Source organism: Chenopodium quinoa, unplaced genomic scaffold (genome assembly GCF_001683475.1).
Source record: "Chenopodium quinoa cultivar QQ74 unplaced genomic scaffold, ASM168347v1, whole genome shotgun sequence".
In the NCBI taxonomy this organism is placed as follows: Eukaryota; Viridiplantae; Streptophyta; class Magnoliopsida; order Caryophyllales; family Amaranthaceae; genus Chenopodium; species Chenopodium quinoa.
In genome coordinates this window covers 486,592-503,339 of record NW_018743510.1, presented here as the reverse complement: position 1 = coordinate 503,339, position 16,748 = coordinate 486,592, and the positions used below count along the sequence as shown (strand labels likewise).

The following is a 16,748-nucleotide window of genomic DNA, read 5'->3' as shown; positions in this document are numbered from 1 at the left end:
TCTCCATTGAACCTCTTCAAATTGTCTATTTTCCATTAACGTAGTGAAGCTTCTGTTAACTTCTCTTATTGTTTAATTTACAAAGTTACCAATATTTAAATACATAAATAAATACCAATTGGTTGTTGGTGCAGTGGTGATTGGGACTGCACTTTGTAGAGAGAAATGCATGTTCGATCTCCCGCAACAACAATTAGGAAGGGACTGGAGATCTACTCAGTCCAACCAGAAAGAAAGTATCCTTCAGCTCTAATGCTAATCTGTCGGGGCGGCCGTTTGGGTGTCTCGATGATACAAAGACGAATTCCAATCACATCTCGGCTAATTCAACAAAGGCGTCATAGGTCGAACCTTACCACCCAAAATTGATCATCGAATCAGAATTAGCCAAAGGGCGAATCAGCTGAATTACCAAAAAACAAATGACGTTTATATTATATGATTATACCCTAAAACACGGTGTAAACAAATTTTGTTTATCGTGAAGATAAACATATAAGAGGAATCCCTAGTTTCTGAATTGAGAAACGGTGTCTGTTTCTCAAATGGCAATTCTGCAATTATTTAGACATTACAGTGGACCCCTTTGCTGACTGTATGTGAGAAAGTAGATGTAATTCATGCACAGTTATTCAACTCTGTGAGCTTGTCGTCTCCTTCCTCCCTTCCTTCTTCTTCCTTCCTCAACAAACAATCATGGTGGATTTCGCTAAACACCACAACAAACATCATCCTCACCAATACCAACACCAAAACAAAACCCCCAATCCCAACAACACCATTTTTGGCGGCTTCGTCGCCAATTTTAAAGAAAAAAACCTAAAGAAAAATATATAAATTAATGGTATGGTGAACCCCAAAGGATAGGTGTTTTGTCGTTTGCTTGTTAGTTCCCTTTTCCATTGATTTAGGTAAGCTCGAACTTGGAGGGATTTGGGTAGCTTTATACTTCAATAGAGTTAATACCATTGAGTTAACGCCATCAAACAATGCAATTCAACGTTTACAAAAACACCCCATTTTTTTCATGTAAAATGACGCTCATGCCCTTTTGAGAAAATACAAGTTTCTCTCAAACCTATAGTATGGAGTAGTATTTTTCTCCGGCCCCCCTAGACTTGCAAACTTGTTACGAGTAGTGATTAAATTTAAAAAAACGAGCAGTAACAAACAGGACTATTATTCAAAATTCAAATCAACATCTTTCTCTTCTCTCTCACCAACACAAGCTCCACCATGTCTGCAACCCTCAAACCCTAAGCTAAGCTCCTTCCATTTTCTCTCTCCTCCCGCTTTCATTCCCCAATTCTCCACCCTTTTCTTCGCCGCCTCTTTCTCTCTCCTCCATTGTTGACCTTCTTATCCCTCTCATTACTGCGAATTCCTCGCTTCTTTCGCGACATCAAATTTTTAGGAATTTTGACAAGTAGTTTTGCTAATTTTTGCGTGGTATGATTCAATTTTTCTGGGGTTCTTTTAGAATTTCTTTTAATTTTTTGCAATTTATATCCTTTTATAATTTCTGGGTTCTTGTTTATGTTGCTTGTAATTTCTTGGAGTTGTTTGTTGATTTTTGTTTGAATTTATAGTGAATTTGGAAGTAAAGAAAAAAAAATCTGAGTTTTTTCTTTTCCCTTTGTTTAGCAGAGGAGCTATGGAAGCTATACTTGTTGATTCTGTTCAGAATAGTTTGCGGCATTTTATGTATTCTAATGCCATTTTCATCTGTGAACGTCTTTGTGCTGAGTTCCCTACTGAGGTATGTGATTCATAATGTCCTTTTGGTCTTCTTATGATGTGATTTTCGGCGAAGCTCGTAAAATATAGATGATTTTATTTGTGGGAGTGGCAGGGAGTTGGGGGAGGGGTAAGATTAGCTGAGATGAGTCATGGAGAGGCGACGATATCACTAGAACTTGTATCATTACTTCATTTGGTTTGTGATTGTGAGTTTTGTGTTCTTTACACCTTTGTTGGATATGGAATGCTTTGAACTTAGGGGTCTGCCCTTGCTATGTCAATGTTTGGCGTTTAGGAGACTGCTAAAAAATTAAAATAAAAGAGTAGGACACTGGAGAATAACTTGGGTGAAATTTGGACTTGAAAATTGACATGATAAAATCCCTTTGATAAATTGAATCAGATTTTGGTCTGAACAATGTGATAGGCAATGCAATTAGTGAATATTTCATTTTGGGGAAAATATAACATAAAGGCGTTGTACACTTGCTCACAATTGATTTTAGTTTGGGTCTATGGGGTTGGAATAGAGAGTGGTATTTGAGAATAGCTTGGACGGAAATCATTACAAAGCTAACCAAAGTTTGAGGATTATGAGGTATTAATATCTGTTCTTTTAAGTCCAATCAAGGTGTTGGTGGCCTCCTTTTTGATGAAGTCCTCCTTGCTGTTTGATGGAATTATGCCAATGCTAGTGTTGTATCTGTTTGCACTTTATTATGCGGGCATAATTGATGGGTGGATTTACTCTCATCTGTCTGTGCTGCTCCAGCAATTTTATACTCAATTTCTCAATTTGTCAAAACTGAAGTAATAAGAATAGATCACGTGATCTAGTATCACTTAAGAAAATGCTACTAGTTGCTGCAAGTGTTATTCTAATATGTTTCTATCATATCTTGATATTTTCTCACCCTTGGATGTAGGTGAACTGGCAATTGTTGGCTAATTGTTACTTGCGAAATAATCAAGCTTATGCGGCATATAATATATTGAAAGGTCTGTATAAACTTTTTTGATTATGACCAAACCTAGAAGTGGATGAAAGTTTTATATACTCTCTACTAATCTACTATTGAGTTGAGTATTGATTATGCTTTATGCAGTTCTACATTGCCTTCTTTAAGATGTTTTCAGTTATCTTGTTACTACTTTCTATGATAACTCTTCTAATCTTTTGATTTTTTTGTTTGTTTATGTGAAGGAAAACGAATGGCCCAATCCCGCTACTTGTTTGCCTTCTCATGCTTTCATATGGATCTTTTAAATGAAGCAGAAAAGGCATTGTCCCCTGCTAATGATTCGGGTCTAGAGGTAATTATTGCTTTAGTGCTCTAGAGTATTAAGAGTTTTTTTTTACTCTTTTATTTCATTTTAAGTGTCTACGTTCTGCTTCCAAAGATACTATGTGACTGTAAATCGTAAGGCTGTGATTGTTTTGTTATCTTTGTATTTCATACTGCTTTCATTGAATCCCTTGTTTGTCCTGGCACTTTAATCCTACTTGATTACCTAAACAACACTGCATTTGGAACATTTTGTAATATGATTTCTAATTTTTTTGGTGCAGGTACCGAATGATGCAGCTGGCCATTATCTTCTCGGACTTATCTACAGGTTTCTTTTTTGTCCTTCCATGTTTTATGCATCTATCTTCAAGGATGTCTCAAGTACCAAAAATTGGGTGCATTAAAATGTATTTTTGTTGTACCTATATTGTAACACATGTGGCCTGTATGCGCTGTCTTTAACATCAGTTACACCACTCAGTGTACTTTCTTTTCGTGCAGGGCTGTGTAGCTGGGTATACCATGTAGTTTGTTGGTCTAATAAATTTTACATGTAGAATCTATTGTGATGTCTAAACTCTTCGATTTTGAGCTAAAAAATTAATTTTGTTTTTTTGTGAAAGCTGATGAAACCAACTTTACTACTTGGTGATTGTAAATGAATTCTAATTTCTGCAAACCTTTTATGAGCCCTTGTAAGGTAGTGCCAATATCTGAGTAGTAATTTTTGTCTTTGCAATTTTTTATTGATGTCTTATCTCAGACTGCTGGACATGCAGAATGTCAGGAAAATAGAAACAGAAATAAGAAAAGACAAGCTCTTTTTATAACTTTAGATAAGTCCTTGACTTTCCGTATGACAATGGTTTATGCTTGATAGACATTGTGTCGATTGTGTTAAGGAGAAAGGCAGTGTGCTATACGCATCAGATAGTGACATGGAAATGTAATTTCTGGTGTTAGTATCTTTGGGGGTATTTATCATTTTGGGACTAAGGCTTTGTTGCTGTAGTATCTTTGGGGTATTTATCATTAGGTCGTATTTGGATTCTTGGCATTCTATCTTGATATTATGTGATGCATTCTGGTGTACTGTTTGGCAACACTTTATATCCTGGGAAATCAACTAGTGATCTGTGTTTTGTATATCATCAAGGCCTCAAATTCTAATTAGTGAATACTGGGAAAAGATAGTAAAAAAAAGGAGATAATTTCTTTTTCATTGTAAGCTACTGATTTCTGAATATTTTGTAATTTTATAAATGTCTGCAAGCTGTCACTGTTAATTTAAAGCATCTGTGGTTATAGTATCTGATAGCTTGAAATGTTCATTCTCAGGTATACTGACCGAAGAAAGAGTGCTGTTCATCACTTTAAACAAGCGTTGTCCATTGATCCATTGTTTTGGGCTGCTTATGAGGAACTTTGTATATTGGGTATATCCATTGTTCTTACACATACCTTTCCTGTTTCCACTCTTTAGAAATAAAGTAAATTAAATTGGAGGAAGTTATGAATGTGAATATGAACAGTAAACAAAGTCAAAAAGTCAATATGTGTACTCTCCAATTATGTAATATTCATAATTTTTACCTATATATGCAACTCAAGATATATAATATTGTGTAATTCGTATTGATAAATAAAACTATTAATATTTTGGTTTGATTTGATCTGAAATTTTCTGGTCTAAGCGTCTGACTGATTTTGAGAAGAATAAGTGATAAGATTCTGAAATAAGTTGAAGAGAACAAGTTCTTAGTTACCTGTATGGTTTTATTCTTTAGCTTTAGTGGAGATTTGTGCTACTGTGTTATATTGAAGTTTTAGTTGCTGTTGTAGGATATGTTTGGAGTAATGTTTTTGAATTTGTATATTATTGTAAAGTAGTGAAGAGATTTCCCTCAAAAAAAAAAAAAAAAAGTAGTTAAGAGATGCATTATTGAAGGTAAGATGCTTGCTTGTTGGTAGTTGTGTAAGCATAGTAAATGTAGATTGACATGCGCCGATGTGCGTGGGGTGTGCAGTGATAAATATTAACAGTATTATTCCTCTTGAATGAAAGTGACTGTTGTTATTCTCAGGCTCTGCTGAAGAAGCATCTGCTGTGTTCGGAGATACAGCTGCTCATACCATACAGAAACAGCTGCAGCATGCTTTCACTTCTCAGAGTTTTGTTATTTCCACTGAGGACCAAAATCAAGTTTCTGCTAAGAGCTGTGGAGATGCTAGTCCTAGGCAGCTGAAAAGTATCCATGGTAACAGCGCAAAGGATGCTTCTGGAAGTTATCAAGGCGCAAATGTATCTTCAGTTGCTGTCAGTCAATCCCTGAATTATGTATCTTCAAGCTTGTCATTTTACAATACTCCTTCTCCAATGGCCTCTCAGGTAAGGTATGGTCGTCTCATTCTTTTCCCTCTTAGGCTGGATGTTTATTTTTCGGTGAGACTAAGTGTGAGTTGAAGATTCATGCAATCTTGATCTTATTGGGAAACTCTACTAATGAAGTGCTCATTAAGTCGCAAAGGATCAGTTAGCTATAAAACTTGCTTTCCACTTTTCCAGTTTGTCACTTTGCTTAAATAATCAGAGCTAATATATACAATATATATCACTTTCGATAAATACTTGAATTTTATCAAAATAAGAATTGCAATTGGGGTTTTGAGAAGCAACAAGCCAACAAGCCTCAGCAAGTCAACCTGCCCTAAATTTCCTATCTTCTTTACACTGCTGGGCACCTTCTTAGAAGCACTAGGGAAAGGCATACATCAATAAATTATTTACATAGAATAATAATAGAGTATGGATTTCTGCAGCAATGCCTTCACACTTGCTGTTAATTTACCCTTTTCAAACAAATATACTCCAATACCCCCCCCCCTCCCCCCCTCTTTTTTATTTTGCCTCTGAATGCGTCATGTCTCAAGCTGTCCTCCTCATTACTAGCAGCCAGATTATTAAGATCAAGCTGTAAAATATATGAACTTTTACTACCTGAGCTAAGAGTTGTGAACAAGATTTTTCTCTAATACTTCCTGATAACTGCCCCACAAGTTATTGTACATCTTAATGAATACTTCTATATTACAGTGGATAGTTTTCCATCTATCTGCATCTTCAACTAACGCGCTGATCAATTTTATTATTTCTATTTTTTTTTTATTCTCTGTGAATTTTAAATATCTTCCTGTCTCCTCTCATTTATAAAATGTAGATAATTGATTTACTCCTTTGTATTCCATATATTCTTCTAATCTTGTTCGAATGATCATTATTCATTAATTGAAGTGGTTTAGTTTATGATTAATTTATAATATTCTGAGTAGCTTGTGTAGAGTGGGGACTTGTTTGGTATTTCTTTCTGAATACACTTTATTTAAAACTTTTTACATTGAGAACATGATTTCTATAAGGTTTTGAGACAATACATTTTCACCAGAAAAAAAGAGAAGGGAATCAAGCTATTTTTTGTTTTTGAAGTTTTCCTCATTTGTTTTCTGTGACACAGTGACACTTGTTGCTTTACTGAGTTGTAGGAAATCAATTATTTTTGTTAGTTTCTGAAGTACTCTTTGTAGAATCCTCCTTAATGATTCTTAGGACTGAGGGTCCACATCCTCCCTCATATTTTATGAGTAGTATCAATATTGTCAACTTCCTTCTGTCAGTAGTTTGAGGGTCCACATCCTCCCACATATTTTATGAGTAGTATCAATATTGTCAACTTTCTACTTTCAGTAGTTAGAAAAAATTGAAAAATTTCACCATAAAAGAGTGATCTAAAAGCTATATAATGATTGCATAAGTCCTTGCATTGCTTTTGAAATTCTGATCTAGTTATGATAGTTAAAAGCAAGTTCTTCCTAGTGGAGCACAAGTTGCTTTCAGTAATTATAATTTAGCATCCATTGTTAATTTTTGTTGTTGTTGTTGTTGTGTGAACTTTCTTTTTTCTTTTTAGGTGGAAGGGATGTTTCTAAATCATTCTTTGTGTTTTTGAGAAAAATTCTGTTTGTATTAGCTTTTCTATGGCCTTTTAATCTTTTCCTTCTATTGCAGATGTCTGGTGTTGCTCCTCCACCTGTTTGTCGGCATGTACAGCAAACTACTGCCCCAGCTAGCAGTGAAAGCTCACCAAGGTCAACTGTAGGCACGACTCTTCTAGCCCCTCGAAGGAAGGTTTTGGATGAAGGGAAATTGAGAAAGGTTTTGACCCAACCCTCTTAAAGGGGCGTTTGGTTTGACATATGGTATCAGGTTTAGGTTTTTTGTTTCAAACCCATGGGTTTAGATTGGATGAAATGATTGATACCCAGAAACCCATACCTAATATCTCATGTTTGGTTCAATTTACTAAAACTAAAAACCTTCATGTTTATTGATGATAAAAAAAACCCTCTCGTTTTTCTCAATCCACTCCACTTATGCCTCATTTCCCAATTTCATCTTTCTCCTGAGTTCTTTCATCCCTCTACCCTTCTTCCATTATAAAAGATTAAAATTAAAACCAAAACTACATGACTCTAACTTCTTTTTCTCTATTCTCAAAGCATCTTGTGCACCACCCTTTACCCCCTTATCTAACACTATCTAGTGGGTGAGAACCAAAATCCACAGGGTTTTGTTGGGTGGTCTCCACAGGCATGAAATTTACAAAAAAAATTATAAACCAAACAAGTGGTATGGGTATTGGTGTTTTAAAACCCATACTCCAAAATGAACCAAACGCCCCTTGAAACATTTTTTTTTATATTAGTTTTTTTCATGTTGAATTTGTCAAAATACTAACGAGATAAAGTTTATAAATTTTCAATTAGTTTGTTTGTTAGGTTGTGATTGATGATAATTAGGAGTGTAAACGCGTCGAGTCGAAACTAGCCCAAGTACTACCTTCTACTCTGTTCGTCTCCTGTTCATGTTCATAGCCAATTAACTTAGGCGAGTTAGAGCTTTCAAGTTTCAACTGGGCTCAAAAATCTGTTAAAGCTCGGTTCATTTAGGAGGTTGTCGTGCTTGATAGTGGTTTGTGACCAACTTGTTCATTAATTGAGTAATGTTCAACATTGAGTTTTTTTTTTTTTTTTTCTTTTTTTTTTCTCATAAATGAGCTTATCTTAGAAATACGTTTTGTTCTTTTGACGTCAGAAAATCTCAAAATGAAGCATATTAACCAATTCCTGTGACCGCATGTCTAGCATTTTATTTGATTAACAAACTAATTTTAATTGAAATTTGTGAATAAATCAATTAAGCCATTAAGTTTATTGAACGAGTGTATCTATGATCAACTTCAAGTTTATTTGTTCAAGCTTGCTCGTATAATATACTCCCTCCATCCCACTATAATTTAACCATTGTGAAAAACAACTGAAAATTTCATGGGAATTAAGGAGTTTGGAACATGCTCGATTTGCATTTTTTTTTTTTTACATTTGTAATTGTGTTTCAATTGGAAAATTACACTACACAAGTCAATGTTGGGGAGAGATAAACCTATAAATGCTTTTGTTTTATTCAACACATTCTTAAATTAAAAACACACACAAATAAAAAAAAAAAAAGCACTTTCTCATGCATAGATTATTTAATATAGGATTTATTTATTTATTTATTTATATTTTTTTTAATGAAAACAATTAGCATAAAAACTAATTTTGTGACCCCATGCAAGGAAATGAAAATGTTATTTTGGGACATTGGAAAAAGAAACAGGATAAGTATAGTACTATAGTGGGACAGAGGGAATGAACTAAAACAAGCTTTAGTTGAGCTTGACTGATTGAGCCAGAGGCTTTTTTATTATTATTACTTTATTTTTTTAATTGAGAGTTTTTGCTTGTTGACACCATAGTTAAGTTTGTGAATGAGATTGGGCTTGAAGTATGTAGAATTATCTGTTTGTAACATCCCAGTTGCAAAACAATTCTGCAATTGAAATCTTGAAGAAAAGAGAATTTGAACTGCCTTTTTATTATTAAAGCACATACTGTTTTTTGGATGATCTTTCTCATTAATGGTATTAAGATTTTTGTTCTTTTTCTGAAAGATGGTTTTCGTTTTATACCTTTTTTATATTCTTTTTAACATCTTTCTCATGTCAGCTGTAACTGATTCTGTTGTATCTGATGTTAGATGCTCTGATTATGTGAAACTTAGAAATGAAATACACAGCTTGAAGCTCCTATGATTTTTGTTTAGGAGTGATGATTTTGATCCCTTCTATTCGTTCTTATTTCAGTAAAAATTATCTATTTAGCAGTTAGTTTGCTCTTTGTCTGACATAGGTAAAGTTTTATGGTTTAAAAGAGCTCTGAGGAAGTCTTATCCAGGATAGAGGATCTAAAGCTACCTACTGATAATTCTTTTAGTGCTTTGCTGTAGTATATTGGTAACATCCTTTTTATTTCTGTTCTTCAGATATCCGGCAGATTATTCTCTGATTCTATTCCCAGAAGAAATACACGACTTTCAGGGGATGCAGGAGGAAGCACCAATACAACGACAACTTCATCAACTGGGAATGGAACCACTCATTCCTTAAAAAATGCTGGTAGTTCTAGGTTGGGCAATGTAGGATTACGCTCAGTGACACTTCGGAAAGGGCAGGCAGGGCCAAATGAAAGTTTTGAAGAAGGTGATAAACTTTGGAGTTATAGTATCTGAACTTGATTGTTATAGAATTTGTCTGAATACCTTTTGTGTCTCCAACCCCAAGTGACTGTCTTATATTGATTTCGTTAATGTGCTATTGACTTAACATGGCACCTTTAAATTACCATTGTGTGAATGTTCATGTTCTACTTTCCTTTATGCAAAAGCAATAAACTTGTGTGATGACTGAAGTTTGACTCATTTCACAAATTGTATCTTGGATTTACATGGAATTTCTTAGGGATGTGCTGTAAATTGGCTGTGTTTTGCCCATTAATCCTTTAGTAGACTCTCCCTTGTGTTAATAATTGATTAGAAAATTTAATTTGGTGGTCAGCTATGTCTTCCAAAATAATCATCAAATAGAATTCAGGTCAATTTTCATCTTTCATTACCTGTTTTTTTATTTTATTTTATTTATTTGTATATTTTAATCATGGAATCTCAGTGCTAATCTATAGGCTGTCAGTGATGCTAGTAGGTAGTAGCAATAGCAATTCAGCTTCAGTGCTAAATTTGTGCACATAATTGCCTTTTCTGTTTTTTTTAAAAAAAAACCTAATTTTGATGTTTTTTTGCATGCTATTCTGTTAATAGTTCGAAAATTTATTCTTTTTTGAAAGTGTGTTTTTGTTTACATAGATCTCTCTTTTACATGATTATCTTTGGTTAAAATTAGATCATTGCTAGATTTGCTTACAATTAAGGTCTCCTTCAGGAAATCGCCATGAAGCCTTTAGTGATTCGCGATTTAATACACAAGCAAGTATTAGTACATCTTCCTTTTCTGATGCTGGGTTTACGGAGCAGGATGGTGGTTCAATGAATATATGTAGGAATATCCCTGATGATTCTGAAGTCCATAACGGGGCTCTTGAAATCTTAGGCTTATGGAGACTCTTGGGGGATGGCTTTAGACTATCTTGCATGTACAAGTGCCAGGTAATAATTTCTGTCTGCTTAAGCAACTGAACTGTGCTGCTGTAGATGCCTGCTTGACAGCTTGAGGATATCAATTTTGTTATATACTTCCTCTTTTTTTATTTTTTATTTTTTTTATTACACCATATTCCTTTTTGGGAAGTTGCATATTAATTGCACCATTTCCTCATTTGGTATGTTTGATTCACTTTTTGCTTGTGTTCACACACAAAATACCCTACCCTACCTTTGTTCTCATGTGATAACAAGATTAACAACCATAATCACCCTACCTTTTCTTTCTTTCATTTGTTTGTATCACATGGGCTCATTTGACATTCCCTGTCTTTTACTGTTTTTCTTAAATCTTGTGCCCATACCAAACAGTGCGATTTAAAGAAAATGAAGTATATAACTTTGCTGCCTGTTAATGCTGTAATAGCCAGTTAATATTTTTCCCTCCTGGTTTTGTAGGATGCATTGGAGATCTATAAGAAACTCCCGTATAAACATTACAGTACTGGTTGGGTGCTTTCCCAGGTATTGCCACTGTAGAGCATTTTGCTGCTGATGTAACGAGTCTTAATAGGAGTAAAACTGGAGCTTGTAGTTTCAATGGTGTCTTTTTTAGGAGAGATAATAATTATAACATAACATCTAATATATACTGTAATGTTTTTATGTCTTTTGTTTTCTCTGATGAAAAGTAATGTCCAATTCTATCATTGAAAATCGTAAATTAAGATCGTGTAATTGAAATATGCATTGAATGCGCCTGTTGTTTTGTCATCAATGTTGCATGAGTTGTTGTGACTGTTGTATTACAACATATTAATATGTAGGACTGGGTGTAGTACAACACATTTTATGGTCTTGATCAGATTTATTTGAGAATTAATTGTGGATAACAACTACAGTTCTGAATTTTTGGACTGTGCTTTCTTAGGATCATCCTTTCTTGTCCTGTTTTGGCTCTTTCAGACCACCTGATTCGTATCTGGTATTGTTAGATGAACGAGCTGAGAAAATTTGTATAGATATAAATTATGAGTCTAGTTTCAATTCATAATTATTAGGCATTGCCTTTTTGTTATTTAGGTGCTTCACATAACCACTTGTGAGTGTAAAAATTTCTATGCAGGAGATATTTAGATTTAGCACTAACATTAGGTCATTGTACAAATTGATCAATCTTATTCCTTTATTTGTGTCATAGTGTTTAGGCTATTTAGTGGAGTGAAATTAGGCCAGAACTTGGGTGGTAGAGGGGCTTGATAATTAATTACTTCCAGAATTGTAGCTTAACAGTTCTATTATCCTTGAGATAATGTGCTTAAATAATTCTGTTATGAGCTATCTAGCATTTATAGAAAGCGTTGCTGTCTATACTGATTGGTTGTTTATGCAGGTCGGGAGAGCATATTTTGAATTAGTGGATTATTTGGAAGCTGATCGCGCCTTCAGTCTCGCTCGACGCCAATGTCCTTGCAGCTTAGATGGGATGGATGTCTACTCAACTGTTCTCTATGTGAGTTATTTATTTATTTATGATCTTGTGGCTATTACTTGAACTCCTAAACCCGGAATATGTTTTCTATACGAGCTTCATATAATGACACTACAAGAGTACCATCTTTTGTGTCCTCAATTTCTCATTTGCACTGTATCTCTTTATATCCCTCGGTATCTGAAGAGGGTTTGAGTTGGTTGTATTTTGGATGTGACGTGGAATTGGAATTATTTTATTTTATTTTATTATTATTATTTTTTATTTTTTTATTTTTTTGTTGCAGCATTTAAAGGAAGATATGAAACTAAGTTACCTGGCTCAGGAGCTGCTGTCAATTGACCGTTTGGCTCCTCAAACATGGTACTTTCTGATGGATCCTTAAACATGTTTGTCATATAAGTTTGAGCAGCAGTTGTTTAGTTTCTCTTGTACTGTCTCCGTTTTCATTAATTTTAAAATTTACTATTTGCACAAATTTTAAGAAAATTGGTGAGTGAGTTGATCAGTGTATGAAAAGGTGGTTAAAGTAAGATAGTGAAGGTCTATTCTTAAAAGTAAGATAGTGAAGGTAAAAAAGTGGGGGGGGGGGTTTAAAGGTGGATATAAAGTAAAAGTGAGTGAAATTATGAAAATATTGTAGGGTTATTAAGGGTAATGTAATAAAAAGGGTTTGCCAAAAATAGAATAATTTGAATATTGAAATAATCTTTTAGAAACAAACCAATATTGAAAGTGTTGATGTCATTTAGAAATGGAGGTAGTATATGCTAAGTTAGATTGTCTTAAAGCTGGTTTAACTTGTCAAGTCTTAACATTTAATAAAAATTAAGCTTGTCAACAGTTTTGGTTCCAACATGTCCATATACCTATCATCTACTTTCTTGAGGTCAAGTAATTAGCTACTTCTTCATGTTCTGGTTTGTGGGTTCATGTGCCTTGTGCTTGGATGAATGGATGGTCCTGTTTTGGTGTCTGATACAAAGTCATCTTTGAAAAATAAAATGCATCAATATTACCAAAGAGCTGATGAAATGTTTTGTTCTCTTAAAATAATTGAATAATGATTGGAGTAATAGATCCAAAATGATGTGTGGGGCGTGGCAGACTCACATATCTGGCATTTCCTCAGAATTTAATGCATCAGTCCACCACTCAACCACCTTGGATCTTTAGGTTAACAGCATCCATAGCTGTGTTGAACAAAGAATTGGGGCGGGGGGTAGTTTGTAAGGGACATTCGTAAAAAGACTGAATTTAATTCTTGAACAGCTGGTTTATTTGTTAAGTTTATACAAGAAAACAAGAGACTGTATTATACAATTGTTTTCTGTGTTTATTTGTTAAGTTTATGCTGTTTTCCAGATCTGCACCCCCACCCCTTCTTTTAATGTTTTCTCATCTGGTTTCTGCTTCCGTGTTACTTAGGAATTAATTTAACACATTTGACTAAAGCTTTATCATTCAAGTTTATATCCAATATCTTTGGAAAGTTTATCATGTTCTGTGTGGTGTTCTTTTGGTTGTTAATTTCAAAACGTAATTGAACCTAAAGAGTAACACAATGATGGATTGTGACTTCACTTGCTGGCTCTCGCTAGCTTTTGAGTTTGACCTACCACCTATATTTCTCGTTTGGTTCTTCTTTTCTGCATATCTTCTGGACCTGACACTAATTTTATGTTACTTGGCTGTACAGGTGTGCCATGGGAAATTGTTACAGCTTGCAAAAAGATCATGATACAGCTTTGAAAAATTTTCAGCGAGCTGTGCAACTTAATTCAAGATTCGCTTATGCTCATACTCTCTGTGGTCACGAGCTTGTTGCTTTGGAGGACTTTGAGAGTGGAATTAAAAGCTTTCAGAATGCTCTCCGTGTTGATTCACGACATTACAATGCATGGTACGGTCTTGGAATGGTCTACCTTCGCCAAGAGAAGTTTGAGTTTGCTGAACATCATTTTCAAGTTGCGTTCAAGATTAATCCGCACTCTTCTGTAATCATGTCATATCTTGGAACAGCCCTGCATGCTCTAAGGGTATGATGCTTATGTTGTGGGTGTTAGTTTCCTGTTTGACAAATTTCTTTCCATTATCCTTATCCAACTGTTTTATGTTGCTGAATAGAGAAATGAGGAAGCGTTGGCAATGATGGAAAAAGCTATTTTAGCTGATAAAAAGAATCCTCTTCCCATGTATCAAAAGGCTATTGTACTGTCTGGTATGGATAACTATGATGAAGCTCTAAGGGTCTTGGAAGAGCTCAAGGAATATGCACCCCGTGAATGCAGTATCTATGCTTTGATTGGTAAGATCTATAAGCGGAAGAACATGTATGATAAGGCCATGTTGCATTTTGGATTGGCCCTAGACTTGAAACCATCAGCAACAGATGTTGCCACCATAAAGGTAACTTCTTGCATCTATGGACTTTGATATGGATTGGCTTCTTTCACTATTTATTGTCCAATTGGATTCCTAATACAGAAATATTGACAGATTGAAAGTAATAGTTGCTTCATCACACCCTGCTTTATTGTGATTCTTTATTTTGTGTGTGTGTGTGTGTTTTACATAGATCGTATTATTTCTTTGATTCATAAAATAAACTGATTTATGCTTTGAGATGATTTTTACTTGTTGGAAAGGCTTTCAACCAGTTATGCTGCTCTTTAATACAAAGTAATTGAAAAGTTTGGTTGTGTTTTCCAGGCTGCCATTGAAAAGTTGCATGTACCAGACGATTTGGATGATATCTTATAGACAAACTTTCTGAAATTATATTGGAAACATTACTAAACACTCGGAGCCCTCTGGCCCCTGGAGTGTACCTGGTTAATCCTCCCTCAGATGTACAAGTTCTTGAGGGTTGGCCAGGTTGCTCCCCTTCCGGCCAGGAGATCCTGTAATATACCACAGTTTTGCCGGTGTTCACAAAAGTGTTGTAAATCGGGCGATGGGAACCAGCCATGACTTGCACGTCATGCTGGGTAAAGGTGTATATCAGCTGTAGCTCAGTAGTTTGTATAACCTTGAAAATTGTTATTTATTTGTTCACTAGTTGCACTTTTAGTTTTTAGACTTTTGGTGAAGAAATCCACTTATGTACTATTATATCCGTTTCAAAATAATAGAAACACCCTTTTATTGTTTCAGATGTCCTTAAATCCTCTTAAACTAGTGAAAATGGACATTGATCCGTTCTTGGTTCAAGCTATTCCTTGTGATTATGCTGAGGTCTCTTGCTCTCTCTCTCTCTGTACATTTTTGAAATCGAACAAAATGTTTCCTCTGTTCCTAATTAGTTCACATGTTTCTTAATTGATTTGTCATTGTTTAACTATACCGTTAAAATAGTGTAACTCTTTTTACATACAAGTACATAAATCACAAAAGTTTAGGCCTTGTTGACTTTGATTTAATAAAATAATGTTTAAAATCAGTAATTTTTAAGAACTTCAATTTAATAAAATAATATTAAAAAATAATTTTAATTCAGTCAAAATCAACAATTTTATTGAAGAAATATAAAGAAAAAAATCAAAAAATTGATTTAGTAAAGTAAAAATAATTTTAATTTAGCAAAAAAAAAGGTGAACTGAACACGGTGTTAATTTGCGCAAAGTTTGTAACAGTGTCAATGTAGTGTGATTTATTTTAGTAGAAGAATAAAAGATCATCAATAACATTTTCTAGACTAATATATTTTCTTTTTTTTCCAATTTGAGGATATTTGCATCTTTTGTTTTGATTGTATGCTTAATCATATGATTTATATCGGCTTATCCTTTTGTGTTGATGTTTTTGAGCAATTTTTATGATATGGAGTATTTTTTATAATAGGAGTACATCGGAATATTTTTGTTATATTTGGTACTTTTTTTTAACTTGAGTAATCTCCCTAGTCTACCGTTACCTCTATTCCTTTATGGTAGTCTAATGTATTTCGTAAAATATTTTATTAAACAACTGAAATTTTTTGACGAAGAATTTCCATTGATACATATAAGAAAAGCATACTCATGTGCGATAATAGTCTAATCCTCATTCCCTCAACACTATGCATCCTTAGTAAGATTTGAGTCTAAAACCTAGAGATATAAGGTAAGAGTTTTAGCTTGTGAGTCAAATATTGCTATATGTATTTCCTTTGTTTTTATTATTGCAAGTTACAACATACCTATTTGACACGCACTTTAAGTCTGATATAAACTTGATAAATGGACAAATTAATTGAAATAATTTTACCATTAATATGTATTTATTTATTTTCAACATACCACTTTAACACACACTTTAGGAAGAAATACTTGTTGATCAGTCTGATTGACAAGCAATATTTGTTTAATTAGGGATAATTTTTTAAGTTTCATTTCTTTCTTTCTCCCTTCTCCATTCTTCCATTACAACAACCCACCTTCTTCCTCCATGAAATCTCTATTGCAAACCGCCGCCACCACCACCATCTATGGTGGTTAAAATTGCTTTCGCGAAAAAGAGGATTTCCCTAAGGGGTTGATATGACCCTAATTTACACTTTTTCTATTAGGGTATCATTTTGTTATCGCTGCAAAGTGGCATTGGGGGTGTTTCGGGGTGTTTTGTTGTATCCTGCGGGAGAGTTACGATTCCAAGA

The 16,748-nt window shown here is 34.3% G+C and overlaps 1 protein-coding gene across 3 annotated transcripts; it reads left to right on the top strand.

Annotated features, from left to right (window-relative positions):
- Positions 1-1,087: 1,087 nt before the first annotated feature.
- On the top strand, positions 1,088-15,322 carry LOC110739655 (cell division cycle protein 27 homolog B-like). Of its 3 annotated transcripts, none has more exons than XM_021920107.1 (16): positions 1,093-1,449; positions 1,648-1,759; positions 2,667-2,739; positions 2,945-3,054; positions 3,311-3,357; positions 4,368-4,465; positions 5,114-5,418; positions 7,093-7,239; positions 9,451-9,667; positions 10,403-10,626; positions 11,080-11,145; positions 12,014-12,133; positions 12,399-12,475; positions 13,812-14,151; positions 14,240-14,521; positions 14,825-15,322. In XM_021920107.1, exons 2-16 carry the CDS (start codon positions 1,655-1,657, stop codon positions 14,873-14,875), a joined length of 2,262 nt encoding a protein of 753 aa, XP_021775799.1. In that variant the 5' UTR covers positions 1,093-1,449; positions 1,648-1,654; the 3' UTR covers positions 14,876-15,322. The 3 variants fall into 3 exon arrangements, with proteins under 3 accessions (XP_021775801.1, XP_021775799.1, XP_021775798.1); XM_021920106.1 differs by having other exon boundaries at positions 1,094-1,449; positions 1,645-1,759; XM_021920109.1 differs by lacking the exons at positions 14,240-14,521; positions 14,825-15,322 and having other exon boundaries at positions 1,088-1,449; positions 1,645-1,759; positions 13,812-14,157.
- Positions 15,323-16,748: the final 1,426 nt, after the last annotated feature.